Below are 17,717 nucleotides of genomic sequence, written 5' to 3'. Positions count from 1 at the left end.
TGACAGGGTCCGCCGGGGAAGGCTGGAGAGAGAGGACTGCCTGGTGAGCCTGGAGAGAAGGTGAAGATTGCTATATGATATTTACATTGTAATTGATTATTGATATATTTGGTTGGTGGATTTGTTCTTATGTTTGTGTTTTTATATCATAAACACCATATTGAATGATGCCATCCCAACAGCCTTTGCTGCAGTAAATTATGGCCATGGGGGGAGTGTCTTCTACTCCATTGAATCATATTTCCGCCTCAATCTTAAGAGCAAGATGGGATATTTTTCGGGAATAAAAGAACGCACATGAATTGTATTAATTGTAATTGTAAAATTGTATTTTAATCCAATTTGATATTTTATGTTTATTAAATTTGTAATTTTGTAAAATTGGTCATAAAGTTAGTTCCAGGTGGTATTAAAACGTCTCAGAAAGTTTTAATAAATTATTTTTTATGTACTCAAAATAGACTCAAAAACACAACCATGGTGTAAGAAAAGGTTGTGTATCAAGAGATACAACACATCACCAGTAACGTAACCATCATGCTTCTTCTCCTGACAGGGTGACATCGGTCTGTCTGGTAACATCGGGGAGCAGGGTTTGATCGGCCAGAGGGTGAGTATCCCATGATTTCTTTCTGTGAAGTCTTGAATGAGCTAAAGTGTGGACTTATGCTGGCAAGTCCCCCAAACATATTCAAAAGACAAGATGTCACTTGCAACACACAGTAAACTAATTTGTTTTCAACATGTACTCAAATACAATCTTGCAAACTTTTGGCTTGTTGCACATCTGTTTTTGCTTCCTGTGACCACTGTCCTTGTTACCATAAACCATATTGCAACTAAAATATTTTATGATTTGCCCATCAGGGTGAGCCAGGCATTGATGGCGAGGCTGGACTGAGTGGACCTGATGGAGCCAAGGCAAGTTCAAAAATAAAAGACAGATTATGACTCAAAATTTGATTTATTCACCACTTTAAAAGACTTTAGTGTCTTTCACTGTAAAGGCCCACAGTAGATGGAAAAATGCTGCTTTGAGACTTTGGCGACTGATCAAAATGTTATCCATAATTTCAACACAACTCTTTGCTTATTCCTAAATGTCTGTGAACTCGGTGAACTCTTCAGTTTACTGTAGCAGCTTAATGTAATTAGGGCCAGTCGACTATTGTTTGTGAGATACTGGCCTTTGTACAGTTGGAGCGGCATTGTGTTGACGCTTAGTGAAAACAAATAGCAGGGCTATTTTAAGACTTCTAAAGTCTGGCAAATTTTGTGACAGAAAAATGAAAGATGGAGAGCACAGAAAGCCGGCCTCAGCAGAGCCACACTGTTGGAAGTGTCACTGACAGACCCCTCAAGCAACGTTTGGCTTGGAGAAGGTGGTGAAATGCGAGTATGGAGACACTCAGGATTAGAACAGACTCGACCTGAGAGTCTGTTTCAGCTTTGTGCCGTGCAGGATGTTTTCTGTTAGTCAGGAGAGTAAACTACATTGAGGAGTTCTTGGCCACAGTGCAGCTCCTGGATGTAAAACGGCAGCTCGAGAGGAATCTGCAGCCTGTGCTGTTAACTGAACAAAAATCAGCACATTGTCATGGTTCATTGACGTATTACATGGGGAAATTAATATCTAGTTCTTGTTTCCAGACGTTCTTAGAGTAGCATGAGTCTTGCCAGATAGCCAAAGCCTGATATGCTGTATATCTGCAATATCAGCTGCTTCAGAGAGAAGACATATTTTGTTCTTGGTGCTAGGTTGAGCATGAGGACCAGGAAGCGTGGAGAACGAGGGAGAACAAGTGAAGACTTTAAGGCCTCTTTCACCATAGTATCCAGTAAATTACTGGGAAAACCATTCAGGCACCACTGGGGATTTTTGCTATTCAAACATGCTCTACATTCAGGCACATTTCCATCTTGTGCGTTTTTACACGTGCCATGGCAATACCAGAATAGACAGAGCAAGGGACAGTCCAGCAGTTGGTGGTAGCGCAACACTTATGGATTCAAATCACCAAAAACCTCAGCAGAAGAATATGACTCAAGGCCGGATGAATGTGTTTACACAGCAAAAGACTTCTCTTATTTTTATTGAGAAACATGAAAGACAAAGAGCTGCTTGTGTCCGGTGCTGAGGTGCTTAAAATGCACTTTTACTGCTTTCATTCACAACCAAACGGTACCAGCATTTTCCCTGAAATGTTGACGAGGTGGCAAATTAGTACAGATTTCCTTAAATATCAGTCCTTGTTCCTGTTGCTCCTGCACATTTCAGGGATAGACTGCATGTACGAAAGGGGCTTAGAAAACAAGAGGAAAACAGTTTTTGGATTTTGGACTTTAAATACAACAGACGCTCTTGAAAATTTTATGGGAAGTCAAAACTTAAACCATATCTTCACAGAAGATCAAACTGCAGGTTTGTCAGTGTGTTTGAACCTTCATGCTGTTCACTAGAATATTCAGGTTGGATTTTTTTTCTGCCTCTTCAACAGGTATTTCTCAGTTTATATATGGAAATAAAAGTCTTCTTCAGCTCCTTTTATGCATATATCTGTGATATATCTGAGATTAATATAAAACTTTTGTTATTTTCAGGAATTTCCGTCCCACAGCAAGGTTCAACATGCTGCTCTTGAGGTCTGTCGAAAGCAAAGCGCTGTCGTAGAATTCCTCGTTGCAGAGGGAGAAAACCCCTTTAAACATCCACAAAAGAGAGAAAAATGTGTACAAGGATGAGGACAGGCGTCAAAAATTGGCATCATAACCAGCCGACCACAAGAGGGGGGACCACAAGACTGCCCGGGTTGACTCCTGCTGTCAGCTCCTTGAACACCACCAGATTGACCCCAACCTTTCTGTGAAGAGTCATCGTTCAATGAAAGCTTGTATCCCAGCATTGTAAAACTCAGCTGGATGATTACGAAGCAAATTTGTGACAGCTATCCTCGCCCTTGTGCACATTTTTCAGTCTTTTGTGGATGTTTATTGGAATTTCTCCCTCTGCAACAAGGAATTATATAACAGCTCTTTGCTTCTAACGAACCTCAGGAGCAGTGGCCATGTTGAACTTTGCCGCGGGACTGAAATTCCTGAAAGTAACACATTTTTTCACAGTGTGCCAAATGTATACAAGTTTGAAAAAAGTATCCGCTTGCAGTTGAGTTGGGGGCATTACTTTTTGAACTCCCGTCATAGAAAACGTATTATTTGTTATAGAGGTTTGGTTGGCCAACAGTGCCGTTCAGTACAATTGCAAAACTGAAGTCCTCGTGATTAATTCTGATAATGTAGCATCAGATGTGCAGTTGAGCCTTAATTTCAGGCAACAAGCAGTACACCTCGAACATGCAGAGTCACTGTGACATTTTTCTTTTGTAGGTTTCTACCATTTTTCCCTTTTAAAGATTTTTTTCAGGGGGAACTTTTCCTTATTTGCTGTGAGAGTCCAAGAACGGAGGGATGTTGTACGCTGTAGAGCCCGCAGTGGCAAATTGTGATTTGTGATATTGGACTTTATAAATAAAATTGAAATTAAATATCCAAATTACAACCTTTGGTGTTTCCCTAATAAGTTACTCATAGCTTAATCTGGCTAGACTACTATGACACTCTGTTTACATGCCTAAGCTGCCAGTGTAGAAACTGTAGCTTGCTCATAATGCTGTAAGATGTTCATGTAGAGCGAACTGTAGAGCTCAGATCTCCCCTGTGCTGGTCTCACGTCTTTGGCACATGAATACAGAATAAATATGGTTTTATTTATCATATGCAGTGCTTCCAGAATCAAACTGGTAGACTCTTAACACTTCACACCACAGACAGAGCTCTGCAGACATCGGATCGAGCTTTACTGACTGTTTTACCGTTAAAATTCAACATTATGGGCGACCAAGCGTTTGTGATTCTGGCCCCCCCGGCTTTGCAGTGACCTTTCTGCAGACATTTGGTCAGTTGATAATGTTGAATCTCATGAAAACCTGCAGCCATGGCTATATTTTATTTATTTATTCATTTTTAACTTGTGGAAAAGTTTTTATTGGATATAAATTATATATTTTTTTCCAGTCTGAATATTTTATTCAAATAAATTCAAACTACTACAGGCTGAAATCCTGGCTGAGGTAACGCAAATGTGTCATCACCTTCATCATTGGACTTGTACTGCTCCTCTCAGGGCGACAAAGGGGATGCTGGTCAAGAAGGAGCAAAAGGAGACAGGGGTGAAATCGGTTTGAAAGGAAAGGAAGGACCCCCTGGACTTCCTGGACTGCCGGGAGTAAGAGTGAGTGTCTCAACAGCTCTAACTCCAAATTTCATTCAATTCCCATGAACAGACAGCTCTTTTTGTCCACTTACAACACTGTTCGATTTTCTCCCACCAGGGTCAGGAGGGTAAACCTGGCAAAATTGGTGAAAGAGGAAAACCAGGAGAAAAGGTTGGTCAGTCCACTTGCTTGGGGCTTAAATACACCTTTCATTCTTGAATGTCGGTCAATTTTTCTCTCTTTTACGGAAGGGCTGTATAGTTCTCTGCTTTAGGGGTAAACAAACAGTAATAGGTCAGTGACCTCCTTAAGCATGACAGTGGAGGTGCTCGACAAATAGACTTTCAGTATTAAATGTTTGAATTGTCAAACTACCCGCACAACTGCTCGGGCAATTTTGTACTCTCACTGCATGCCTGCTCATTGATGGACTCTCTCCAGGGGAGCAAGGGTCACCAAGGTCATCTGGGTGAGACTGGGACAGTCGGCGAGCGGGGAGACGAGGGGTTTGTCGGACAGAAAGGCACGAGAGGAACCATCGGGCCAGTGGTAAGACATCCTGAGGTTGTTTGATGGACTTGGGTGATTGTTGGTGGATGTTGACTAAATATATTTATTTCCCCAGGGCGCTCCGGGGAGAATGGGCCAACAAGGAGACCCGGGCATATCGGGTTACGAGGTGAGCGCTTCTTCATAAACAGTGATGGAATAATGCATTTCATTGTTATGAAAGTGAGCAACCTACAACACTCCCAAAACCTTACAAACACCTTTGATCTGCTGCCTATCCACAAATTTTAAACTGTGACTGTCAGCATTTCTAAGACTCTTTAAAGAAGGCCTCCTTTCTCAATATCTGTTTAATATATTGTGTGGACAGAGAACTTCTTATTTTTATGTTATGCTACATGGTAGTGTATGCACAATATAATATCAGGTGTGTTGGTAGAAAGACAAAAACAGTTAGGTTACCAGGCCTGTCACAGTAATTAGTAATATATTGTCCCAGAAATGATTGCATTTAGTGATATTATTGTAATTTTGAGACCATTTCGTGCCACTGACATAGTTATATAATAGTATAATAATGCAGGTACACCCTTTCAAAGAGTAAAACACTTTCAGTTCTTAAGAATGTTCAGATATTGGAATTGGAATATGTAAAGAAAATATATAATTCATTTAAAAAAAGTAATAAACACCCAAAAATATAAACAAGAAAGTGTGCATTTAATCTGCTAGGTGTCCATATATCAGACCAGCACATATGGTTACTTTGCAAAGCACTGCACCCTTTTTTGGGCGATTGAAAGACAAAGCTCCTGTAGATGTCAATGCAATTTGATGTGTTTGGATTTTGACACATAATTATGCATTTACTACTGAAGTAAAAAACAAACAAACAAACAAAAAACTGCTATGGACATGTCTGATTACTGTTTAACATCGTGGCCTTATATTGGTTATCCAACATCTATATACAGTTGAATAACCAGGTATTGTCAGTCAAATCAACCTGTTAAAAACCAACCGATTAATATAGGCTGAGATTTAGTCGGAGACGTCTGATGTTGCTATGCTGTGTGACTGTACCGCAGCAGCCTCCCACTCAAGCTAACATTAGCTATCCATCAGCGGTAACTGTCACCAGCATCATTATGCAAATTACCACACCGTCAGTGGATATTAACGCATCTTATGTGCCTCAAATCTCAATTGCTCAACCTGATTCACAACAGCTTTTTGGCATTTTCCCATATCTCTCCTGATGTGACGGCAAGACTCTTTCCCCTAAAAGGAGATATGGCGTTGCAGTGGCACAATGCCAGTCTGGTATATACAGTAGTTTGGAACCAAAGCCCTCCTACCTTTTTTCGGAGCACGTTTGAATTTAATGTTGGTGCAAGGAACAACGCTGAAATTCTTTGAAATAGCGTTAATTTAAACCACTTTGTTTAAAGAAGACATTTGGAGTTATGTTTAAGCTTCCTCTGTGTACGTTGATGTTGCATACCCTCAATGTTGATCTGTTTTTGCCACAAGGGGGCGTGGTGATGAGTGCCTTATCTGGATGACATATTGCCGGTCTGATGTATTTACAGTATGTGTGGGATTGTTTCTTGATATCATTTCTACATTTTTCATCATGAAAGTCTAAGCACTTTTTCCCTCACAACCCAGAAGCCACAGATTGATTTTCGGAAGGTGTTTCACCTGGCTTTATATTTCATACAGAACGTTATTGAATGGTATTATTGACTTGCAAGTAGATACTGTGCTTGAATAGTTTTGGGGTTGATGAATCACAGGCTTAATCTCATTTGCTGCTGTTTTGTTCTTTCCTCTTTACTCCACAGTCGTGGAAATCCTCCTCTCTAAGTTGTAGTTTTGGTTAATTTCATTTTTCATACAGGCTTTTACAGGTCAAAACATTGCTCTGTCTTCAGCCAGCGACTTTACTTACATTTGTCATCATTCTTTAAATATTTTAAGGCGTAAAGCAGCGTAAAAAGTAACATGGTGTCTTGATTAATGGCATTGTAGAGGTAGAGGTGAAACCAAATATGCTTTTTTGTTTAAAGTTGACCGCCAGAGGTCAGACAGTTGACACCAATATAACTTTGTCATGTTCTATGGAGGCCAACAAAAGACAAAAACAAGCAAAAGAAAAAAAAACTGAATGGCAAAAAGGAAGCCGTCAGGTCTGCTAGTCTTCCACTCTTCTCTCTAACCATACCAATGACAGAGACCTCGTTTGCAAAAGTACAACAGATTAAAACAGATGAGACGTAGAGGTGAGACAAAAAACCTATAAAGGGTCAGATGTCTCACCTAAATCAAAAATGCAAACAGTGAAGAAGACAAAACTTTTTTTTTTAAATTGAAATAAATACCAGAAAGGTAAGATAAAAACATTACATTAGATAATTCAACAAAACAATAAGTTGACAGGCTGACACAAAGTGACATGTTAAAATTTAAACACAGCAGAGAAACACAGAGCTTCACAGCCTTGTCCTCCACCAAAAAAAACCTAAGAAAAAAATCATTCATTTGGACTGTAAACACAGTTTGTTGCTCTCTTAAATTGCTCTTAAATATTGGCAGAGACAATGGGTGGATCAGGTGTTGATAAGAATTCCATAGTACCGCACCACGGAGGTTATGCCAGTTGCACGTTTGGAGAACTTCCTTGTGTGCAGTGGACAAACTATTCTTACTTCTTATACAAAAGGGATAAAAATAGCAAATATTCTGGTCATTACCTGTATATGCATATGATAGATTAGGGATAAGATTAAGGGTGAGGAAGCCATCATTGCAGATTTAGGACCATAGTATAATCAAATTGTCGACACACCATGTCAACATGATGGATCACAAAATTGCATTCTCCATGGCAACAATAGATGAAGTGATGATCGATGGCAGCGTTACAACCTCAGTTTACAGAGGTATTATCGCCCTTTGTCTCTACCTCCATGTGTTTGTCCACGTTAGGAACGTAACATTTCACACAGTAAATTGAGATTGGAGGCTGCAGTCATAAACTGTTCTTCTTTTCACAGGGTCACATGGGACCACAGGGACCCCTGGGACCTCCTGGGCCAAAAGGTGAAAAGGTAAATAACCACATTTACTTGCTGTCTGCACTTTAATTGTATCCTGGTGGCCTGTAATGGCCCCGTTACTTAACGATGTAACAGTGTCATGCAGCTTGTTGTCTTTGAGTGCATGGTCAGTTTTTTAATGCATTGAAACTTAAGATGTGTCCCTAATTAGTGCTCCCTCTGTCTGTCTTGTTGTTCTTGCGATGTTCCTTAAGTCAGCCCTAATTTGGTCAATGATACGAACTAGGACGCATCCAATTAAGTCTGTGCTGTCAAATGTATATAATTAGGCGAGCACCTGGTCTCCTCATGATTTTGGGGATATTAGCACCATAACTTGTGTTTATTTGACAGGAGCAGCACACACTGCAACATAGTTTAGTGAGACACTAATTTGCATTTTTTTAGTCTCTTGGCAGGAGCCATCTGGATGTGGATATTTGTTATTTTCTCTTTGCCAATATCCACAAAATATTGCCTCCACTTGCTTTCTAATTAGATCAGTATCATGCTATCAGGCAGGTCGTTACAAAATGTATGATTGTCAATTGCGAGAGCCAGGTAACTCTGGCACTAAAACATTCTGCTGATAAATACAGATCTGTATCACAGTTTTATTAAAAGCACTAATTCTGCCATATATTGTTTTTATCTATGTACGTGTCAGTATGGCTTGGCCCCTGGCCATCACTAATTATTCTCCCACTTTTAGATGCCTGTTGGGCTCTTCATTTATTTATTTAATTTGACACATGTGCCACACATGACTATAAAAATCATACACACATCCATGGTTATTGTTTAATGAATCCCATAAAGTGCCTGGAACAGACATTGGCCCCATTTATGTGAAATGGGATCATTGTGGGTAATAGCGCATGTAATGATTTGCAATTCATATAAAGAGAGCGTGCAATGTGCTCCCATTGTTGTACTCTTTCAAACAAAGCATGCATTGATTTTGCACAGACCATTGGCTTTGAGGGAAATTCCATTGATTGCGGTTGTTTGTCTGTGTCTATATTACTTGTTTAGGGTGAACAGGGCGACGACAGCAAGGCAGAAGGTCCTCCAGGTCCCCAAGGTGACAGAGTGAGTTTCTAACGTGTGCCTGTTTTTTCTGTGTGGTTTGTTAGTGGTGGTCACGATTGGTTAATTAATTTATTTGCATATGAACACAGGGTCCCCCCGGAAACAGAGGAGAGAGAGGAGAGCCAGGTGACCCCGGACACATTGTAAGTGGAATTAAGAAAAGCAGACATGTTTGCTTTTGTCTCCAAGTATAGTGTCTTCCACACATGGAACACACTTCCAGTACATGTAAGATATAGTACCACATACAGCGTCTTTGTACACAATTTGAAAGCATGGCTAATAAGCAACCAGATATGCTATCATACACAGCCTCCACATGCTCCACTGTCTGTCCTCATTGTCTGGCTGTTTAGATACAGTGTGTGTCAGACATAGTCTTAGCTCCTGTCTTTACATTTGCAATGCATGGAGTCAAATTGCTTTTTTGCTGACTGTGTAACATTTGCAAATGCTTATGTCTTGTTGTACAAAACTGAATCATGTCTGCTAATGCATATGTTATGTTGTCCATAACTGCTTTGTTGGCTAATGCTTACATCTTGTGCATAACTGTTTCTTGCCTGCTAACTTTTATATCTTGTTGTACATACTGTGTCTGTTGGCAAATTGCTCATGTTCTGTCATGTAGAGTTGTCTGCTTCATGCGCTTTTAATGTGCTAACCATTTGGCATATTTATATTCATGTAATTAATTCATGTTTTTAACTGTTTGCATGCTTTCATGTCTTTCTGTTTTAGTCTAACACCTGGCCCAGGGACAACAGCTGAAAATTAGCCAGTGGCTTGTTACAGTAATGTTTATTAATGTGCACTGTCCCTGTGAAAATAAATCCCAAATAAATAAATAAAATTGTGTCAGTTAGGTTTAAGTGATGTGTTCTGTACATTAAAATGCAGAAAATTCTGTTTTCCAGGGTCAAATAGGTATTGATGGAAAGAGAGGTGAAGCTGGTGCCCCGGGGCTTCCTGTAAGTGTCTCATTTATATTAAAGGTATACTATGCAGGAATGGTCATTACACAACAGTCAAACTTGGCCCCTCCTCTGTGCACTGCTTGTACGTACACTGTAAGCCTCTGGTGTATGGATGTTCTTTTTATTTTATGGAAAAGTTGATATTTATTCAAGTTAACTAAGCTAACCACCAGCAACTACCTGTCCAAGAGAAAACAGGCAAAGTATGCATCATTCTTCATCACCATCCTCTCCCTCATTGTATGCTAGCATTCATAGGATTGTATGCCATCCAAAAAAGCATACATAAGTCAAGCTATAGTATGATGTCCTAAATACCAAGAAAAGTCATAATATAGTATAGCATCCAAAAAGCATGAAAAGTTAAAGTAAAGTGTGTTAACCACATTAATGTGAAAAAGTGATACAATATTATGTAATCAGCATTTTGTACAAAATAGCATAAAAAGTCGTAGCATACTATGACTTTCAAAACAGCATAAATAAGTTCTATTATAGTATGTCATCCAGAAGAACATTAAAAGTCATGCTATAGTATGCCATGCAAAGTGGAATAAATAAGTCATTGTCGTACATACATAGTTTAGTATGTCGAAAAATACCAAAATATGACATGTCAAAAAAGGGCTGGAAAAATCGCCCTAAGGCGTGCAGGTAAAATTGTGGCAGACCCCTCTCACCCCAGACACGGCAAGGGGCTGCGGTCCATCAGGACCAAAACCTCATGACTCAAAAACAGTTTCCTTCCCTCTGCTGTCACCATCATGAACAATATTCCAGCCCTCCCCCCTCCCCCACCACCCACATGACACAGGCTCTAATCCAGCCCCAGAGTCTGAAAACGTTACATTAACGTTAACCTAAATCAGTTTTTATGTGTTACATTAATGCACACTGAACTGGACTTCTGTACACTGCACACTTTAGGTCAACTTAATTATTTAAATTTAAGATATTTGCACTGCAACTCTACGTCTGAAAATCTGTACAGTCCCTCCATTGCACCTTGTGTACATACTTTTTGTGTCCTTTATATTCTGTTTTGTCATTTTATATATTTAAATTGCTTCTATATTTGTTATCTTATGTTCTATTCTATTTAAATTCACTATTTTATTCTTCCTTTATGTTAATTGTTTTGCACCAAAACACCAAGTCACATTCCTTTTGTATGTAAATGTACTTGGCAATAAAACTAGATTCTCATTCTGATTCTGATTCTGAAAACAACTTGGAATAACATGTTGAAATAACTGCCAAAAATATCACAATATAGCACGTCAAAAAAAGACCCAAAACAACATAATATAGTATGTATAAAAATGTCAAAAAATCAAAATAAGTTAACTCAAATTATAAGGAAAAGTAAGAAGAATATTATAAGAAAATACTAGATGATAACAAAAACAATATTAAAGGAATATGGAATATACTAAATAGTATTATGAAAAATAGCTCTAGAAAAATAAGTTATCCTGCGTATTTTATTGATGAAGATAATGAAAATCCTAGTATGGATGTCGTGGCTAATAGCCTCAATCAGTTCTTTGTTAATGTTTCACTGGTTCATTTCCAAACAAAATGACAATAGCTAATGTTATACCTTTGTACAAAACTGGGAACAAACATCTTTTCAGAAACTACAGACCTGTCTCTTTACTTCCACAGTTTTCCAAGATACTAGAAAAACTATTCAGCAGCAGACTGGAAACCTTCTAAGAAAAGCACAAATTACTCACTGAAAGCCAATATGGATTCAGATCAAACAGATCAACATCACAGGCAATAATAGAATCAACTAAGGAAATCACAAATGCTAAAGATTACAAAAAATATGCAACTGGGATGTTTATTGATCTCCAAAAAGCTTTTGATTCGATTGACCATGACATATTTGTCAGTAAACTGGAAAGGTATGGTATCAAGGGGGTAGTATTAGATTGGGTTCGGAGTCATTTAATTAAGAGACAGCAGTTTGGACTCCGCCAGGGCTGCCCTTTGTCACCGATTCTGTTCCTAACTTTTATGGACAGAATTTCTAGGCGCAGCCAGGGTGTTGAGGGGGTCCGGTTTGGTGACCTCAGGATTGGGTCCCTGCTTTTTGCAGATGATTGGCTTCATCAGGCCATGACCTCACTGGATTGGTTCGCAGCCGAGTGTGAAGCAGCCTGGAGAGAGTCAGCACCTCCAAATCCGAGTGTCATGAAAATGGCTGAAAACAACTTATTATAACATGTAAAAAAGTTTTGACCGATCCTAAAAATGGCTGAAAATGGCAAGTATAGCTTGTAGAGATGCATTATACTGTTCAAAGTGGAAACAATGGCCAGAAAACCTGAAAAAATGTAAAAAATTAGCATGTTGTTTAAATGGCCAAAAATCGCATACTATACGATGGCGAAAAATGCCAAATTTTGACCCGTCCCAAAAGTGGATGAAAATGACATATTACACCTTTTAGAAATACATTATACTGTTCAAAGTGGAAACAATGGCCAGAAAACGTGAAAAAATGTCAAAAGTTAGCATGTTGTTAAAATGGCCAAAAATCGCATACTATACTATGGCGAAAAATGTCAAATTTTGACCCATCCCAAAAATGGCTGAAAATGACATATTATGACTTGTAGAGATGCATCATACTATACCAAATGGAAACGAAGGCCAAAAAAGTCTAAAAATGTCATAAATTAGCATGTTGATAAAATGGCCAAAAATCACACACTATACTATGGCGAAAAATCTCAAATTTTGACCCATCCCAGAAATGGCTGAAAATGACATATTATAGCTTGTAGAGATGCATTATACTGTTCAAAGTGGAAACAATAGCCAGAAAACGTGAACAAATGTAAAAAAAATTAGCATGTTGTTTAAATGGCCAAAAATCGCATACTATACTATGGCGAAAAATGTCAAATTTTGACCCGTCCCAAAAATGGCTGAAAATGAGTTATTATAGCTTATAGAGATTCATTATACTGTTCAAAGTGGAAACAATGGCCAGAAAACGTGAAAAAATGTCAAAAGTTAGCATGTTGATAAAATGGCCAAAAATCGCATACTATACTATGGTGAAAAATGTCAAATTTTGACCCATCCCAGAAATGGCTGAAAATGACATATTATAACCTGTAGAGATGCACCTTATTATAACAAATGGAAACAAAGGCCAAAAAAGTCCCAAAATGTCATAAATTAGCATGTTGATAAAATGGCCAAAAATCGCATACTATACTATGGCGAAAGATGTCAAATTTTGACCTGTCCCAAAAGTGGATGAAAATGACATATTACACCTTTTAGAAATACATTATACTGTTCAAAGTGGAAACAATGGCCAGAAAACGTGAAAAAATGTCAAAAATTAGCATGTTGTTTAAATGGCCAAAAATCGCATACTATACTATGGCGAAAAATGTCAAATTTTGACCCGTCCCAAAAATGGCTGAAAATGACATATTATAACTTGTAGAGATGCATCATACCATATCAAATGGAAACAAAGGCCAAAAAAGTCCCAAAATGTTGAAAAACGGCCAAAAATCGCATACTATACTATAGCGAAACATGTCAAATTTTGACCCGTCCCAAAAATGGCTGAAAATGACATATTATAGCTTGTAGAGATGCATTATACTGTTCAAAGTGGAAACAATGGCCAGAAAACGTGAAAAAATGTCATAAATTAGTATGTTGATAAAACGGCCAAAAATCGCATACTATACTATGGCGAAAGATGTCAAATTTTGACCCCTCCCAGAAATGGACGAAAATGACATATTATAACTTGTAGAGATGCATCTTACTATAGCAAATGGAAACAAAGGCCAAAAAAGTCCCAAAATGTCATAATTTAGCATGTTGAAAAACTGGCCAAAAATCGCATACTATACTATGGCGAAAGATGTTAAATTTTGACCTGTCCCAAAAGTGGATGAAAATGACACATTACACCTTTTAGAAATACATTATACTGTTCAAAGTGGAAACAATGGCCAGAAAACGTGAAAAAATGTCAAAAATTAGCATGTTGTTTAAATGGCCAAAAATCGCATACTATACTATGGCGAAAGATGTCAAATTTTGACCCGTCCCAAAAATGGCTGAAAATGAATAATTATTGCTTGTAGAGATGCATTATACTGTTCAAAGTGGAAACAATGGCCAGAAAACGTGAAAAAATGTCAAAAATTAGCATGTTGTTTAAATGGCCAAAAATCGCATACTATACTATGGTGAAAGATGTCAAATTTTGACCCGTCCCAAAAATGGACGAAAATGACATATTATAACCTGTGGAGATGCATCTTACTATAACAAATGGAAACAAAGGCCAAAAAAGTCCCAAAATCTCATAATTTATCATGTTGAAAAACTGGCCAAAGATCGCATACTATACTATGGCGAAAAATGTAAAATTTTGACCCGTCCCAAAAATGGCTGAAAATGAATTATTATAGCTTTTAGAGATGTATTATACTGTTCAAAGTGGAAACAATGGCCAGAAAACGTGAAAAAATGTCAAAAATTAGCATGTTGTTTAAATGGCCAAAAATCGCATACTATACTATGGTGAAAGATGTCAAATTTTGACCCGTCCCAAAAATGGACGAAAATGACATATTATAACCTGTGGAGATGCATCTTACTATAACAAATGGAAACAAAGGCCAAAAAAGTCCCAAAATCTCATAATTTATCATGTTGAAAAACTGGCCAAAGATCGCATACTATACTATGGCGAAAGATGTCAAATTTTGACCCGTCCCAAAAATGGCTGAAAATGAATTATTATAGCTTGTAGAGATGCATTATACTGTTCAAAGTGGGAACAATGGCCAGAAAACGTGAAAAAATGTCAAATGTTAGCGTGTTCTTTAAATGGCCAAAAATCGCATACTATACTATGGCGAAAAATGTCAAATTTTGACCCGTCCCAGAAATGGATGAAAATGACATATTATAACTTGTAGAGATGCATTATACTGTTCAAAGTGGAAACAAAGGCCACAAAAGTCCCAAAATGTCATACTTTAGCATGTTGAAAAACTGGCCAAAAATCGCATACTATACTATGGCGAAAGATGTCAAATTTTGACCTGTCCCAAAAATGGCTGAAAATGACATATTATAGCTTGTAGAGATGCATCATACTGTTCAAAGTGGAAACACTGGCCAGAAAACGTGAAAAAATGTCAAAAGTTAGCATGTTATTAATATGGCCAAAAATCGCATACTATACTATGGCAAATTTTGACCCGTCTCAAAAGTGGATGAAAATGGCATATTACACCTTTTAGAAATACATTATACCGTTCAAAGTGGAAACAAAGGCCAAAAAAGTCCCACAATGTCATAATTTAGCATGTTGTTTAAATGGCCAAAAATCGCATAATATACTATGGCGAAAAATGTCAAATTTTGACCCGTCCCAGAAATGGACGAAAATGACATATTATAACCTGTAGAGATGCATCTTACTATAACAATACTATACTATGGCGAAAAATGTCAAGTTTTGACCCGTCCCAGAAATGGACGAAAATGACATATTATAACTTGTAGAGATGCATCTTACTATAGCAAATGGAAACAAAGGCCAAAAAAGTCCCAAAATGTCTTAATTTAGCATGTTGAAAAACTGGCCAAAAATCGCATACTATACTATGGCGAAAGATGTTAAATTTTGACCCATCCCAAAAATGGCTGAAAATGAATTATTATAGCTTGTAGAGATGCATTATACTGTTCAAAGTGGAAACAATGGCCAGAAAACATGAAAAAATGTCAAAAATTAGCATGTTGTTTAAATGGCCAACAATCGCATACTATACTATGGCGAAAAATGTCAAATTTTGACCCGTCCCAGAAATGGACGAAAATGACATATTATAACTTGTAGAGATGCATCTTACTATAGCAAATGGAAACAAAGGCCAAAAAAGTCCCAAAATGTCTTAATTTAGCATGTTGAAAAACTGGCCAAAAATCGCATACTATACTATGGCGAAAGATGTTAAATTTTGACCCGTCCCAAAAATGGCTGAAAATGAATTATTATAGCTTGTAGAGATGCATTATACTGTTCAAAGTGGAAACAATGGCCAGAAAACCTGAAAAAATGTAAAAAATTAGCATGTTGTTTAAATGGCCAAAAATCGCATACTATACTATGGCGAAAGATGTCAAATTTTGAACCGTCCCAAAAACCGATGAAAATAACATATTATAACTTGTAGAGATGCATCATACTATACCAAATGGAAACGAAGGCCAAAAAAGTCCCAAAATGCCATAATTTAGCATGTTGAAAAACTGGCCAAAAATCGCATACTATACTATGGCAAAAGATGTCAAATTTCGACCCGTCCCAAAAATGGCTGAAAATGAACTATTATAGCTTGTAGAGATGCATTATATTGTTCAAAGTGGAAACAGTGGCCAGAAAACGTGAAAAAATGTGAAAAGTTAGCATGTTTTAAAATGGCCAAAAATCGCATACTATACTATGGCGAAAAATGTCAAATTTTGACCCGTCCCAAAAATTGATGAAAATGACATATTATACCTTGTAGAGATGCATTATACTGTTCCAACTGGAAACGAAGGCCAAAAAAGTCTAAAAATGTCATACTTTAGCATGTTGAAAAACTGGCCAAAAATCACATACTATACTATGGCGAAAAATGTCAAATTTTGACCTGTCCCAAAAACCGATGAAAATGACATATTATAGCTTGTAGAGATGCATTATACTGTTCCAACTGGAAACAGTGGCCAGAAAACGTGAAAAAAGTCAAAAATTATCATGTTGATAAAACGGCAAAAAAATCGCATACTATACTATGGCGAAAAATGTCAAATTTTGACCCGTCCCAGAAATGGACGAAAATGACATATTATAACCTGTAGAGATGCATCTTACTATAACAAATGGAAACGAAGGCCAAAAAACTCCCAAAATGTCATAAATTAGCATGTTGATAAAATGGCCAAAAATCGCATACTATACTATGGCGAAAGATGTCAAATTTTGACCCGTCCCAAAAATGGCTGAAAATGAATTATTATAGCTTGTAGAGATGCATTATACTGTTCAAAGTGGGAACGAAGGCCAAAAAACTCCCAAAATGTCATAAATTAGCATGTTGATAAAATGGCCAAAAATCGCATACTATACTATGGCGAAAGATGTCAAGTTTTGACCCGTCCCAGAAATGGACGAAAATGACATATTATAGCCTGTAGAGATGCATCTTACTATAACAAATGGAAACGAAGGCCAAAAAACTCCCAAAATGTCATAAATTAGCATGTTGATAAAATGGCCAAAAAATCGCATACTATACTATGGCGAAAAATGTCAAATTTTGACCCGTCCCAGAAATGGACAAAAATGACATATTATAACTTGTAGAGATGCATCTTACTATAGCAAATGGAAACGAAGGCCAAAAAAGTCCCAAAATGTCATAATTTAGCATGTTGAAAAAATGGCCAAAAATCGCATACTATACTATGTCGAAAGATGTCAAATTTTGACCTGTCCCAAAAATGGCTGAAAATGAATTATTATAGCTTGTAGAGATGCATTATACTGTTCAAAGTGGAAACAATGGCCAGAAAACGTGAAAAAATGTCAAAATTTAGCATGTTGTTTAAATGGCCAACAGTCGCATACTATACTATGGCGAAAAATGTCAAATTTTGACCCGTCCCAGAAATGGACGAAAATGACATATTATAACTTGTAGAGATGCATT

At 37.6% G+C, this 17,717-nt stretch overlaps 1 protein-coding gene across 2 annotated transcripts in view; it reads left to right on the top strand.

Annotated features, from left to right (window-relative positions):
* col27a1b (collagen, type XXVII, alpha 1b) overlaps positions 1-17,717 on the top strand; it is a 107,868-nt gene that overhangs the window by 72,046 nt on the left and 18,105 nt on the right. For both annotated transcript variants that reach the window (XM_042487941.2, XM_088076466.1), the window contains exons 34-44: positions 7-60; positions 557-610; positions 868-921; positions 4,181-4,288; positions 4,389-4,442; positions 4,713-4,820; positions 4,897-4,950; positions 7,841-7,894; positions 8,918-8,974; positions 9,064-9,117; positions 9,892-9,945. In XM_042487941.2, the coding sequence (XP_042343875.1) occupies positions 7-60; positions 557-610; positions 868-921; positions 4,181-4,288; positions 4,389-4,442; positions 4,713-4,820; positions 4,897-4,950; positions 7,841-7,894; positions 8,918-8,974; positions 9,064-9,117; positions 9,892-9,945 (705 nt within the window). The remainder of the gene's footprint in view (positions 1-6; positions 61-556; positions 611-867; positions 922-4,180; positions 4,289-4,388; positions 4,443-4,712; positions 4,821-4,896; positions 4,951-7,840; positions 7,895-8,917; positions 8,975-9,063; positions 9,118-9,891; positions 9,946-17,717) is intronic.

This window comes from Plectropomus leopardus, chromosome 4, assembly GCF_026936395.1.
Source record: "Plectropomus leopardus strain MGB_pleo_1.0 chromosome 4, ASM2693639v1, whole genome shotgun sequence".
Taxonomy (NCBI): Eukaryota; Metazoa; Chordata; class Actinopteri; order Perciformes; family Serranidae; genus Plectropomus; species Plectropomus leopardus.
Note: the sequence above shows the minus strand (reverse complement) of the source record. Positions and strands in the feature narration are given on the sequence as shown.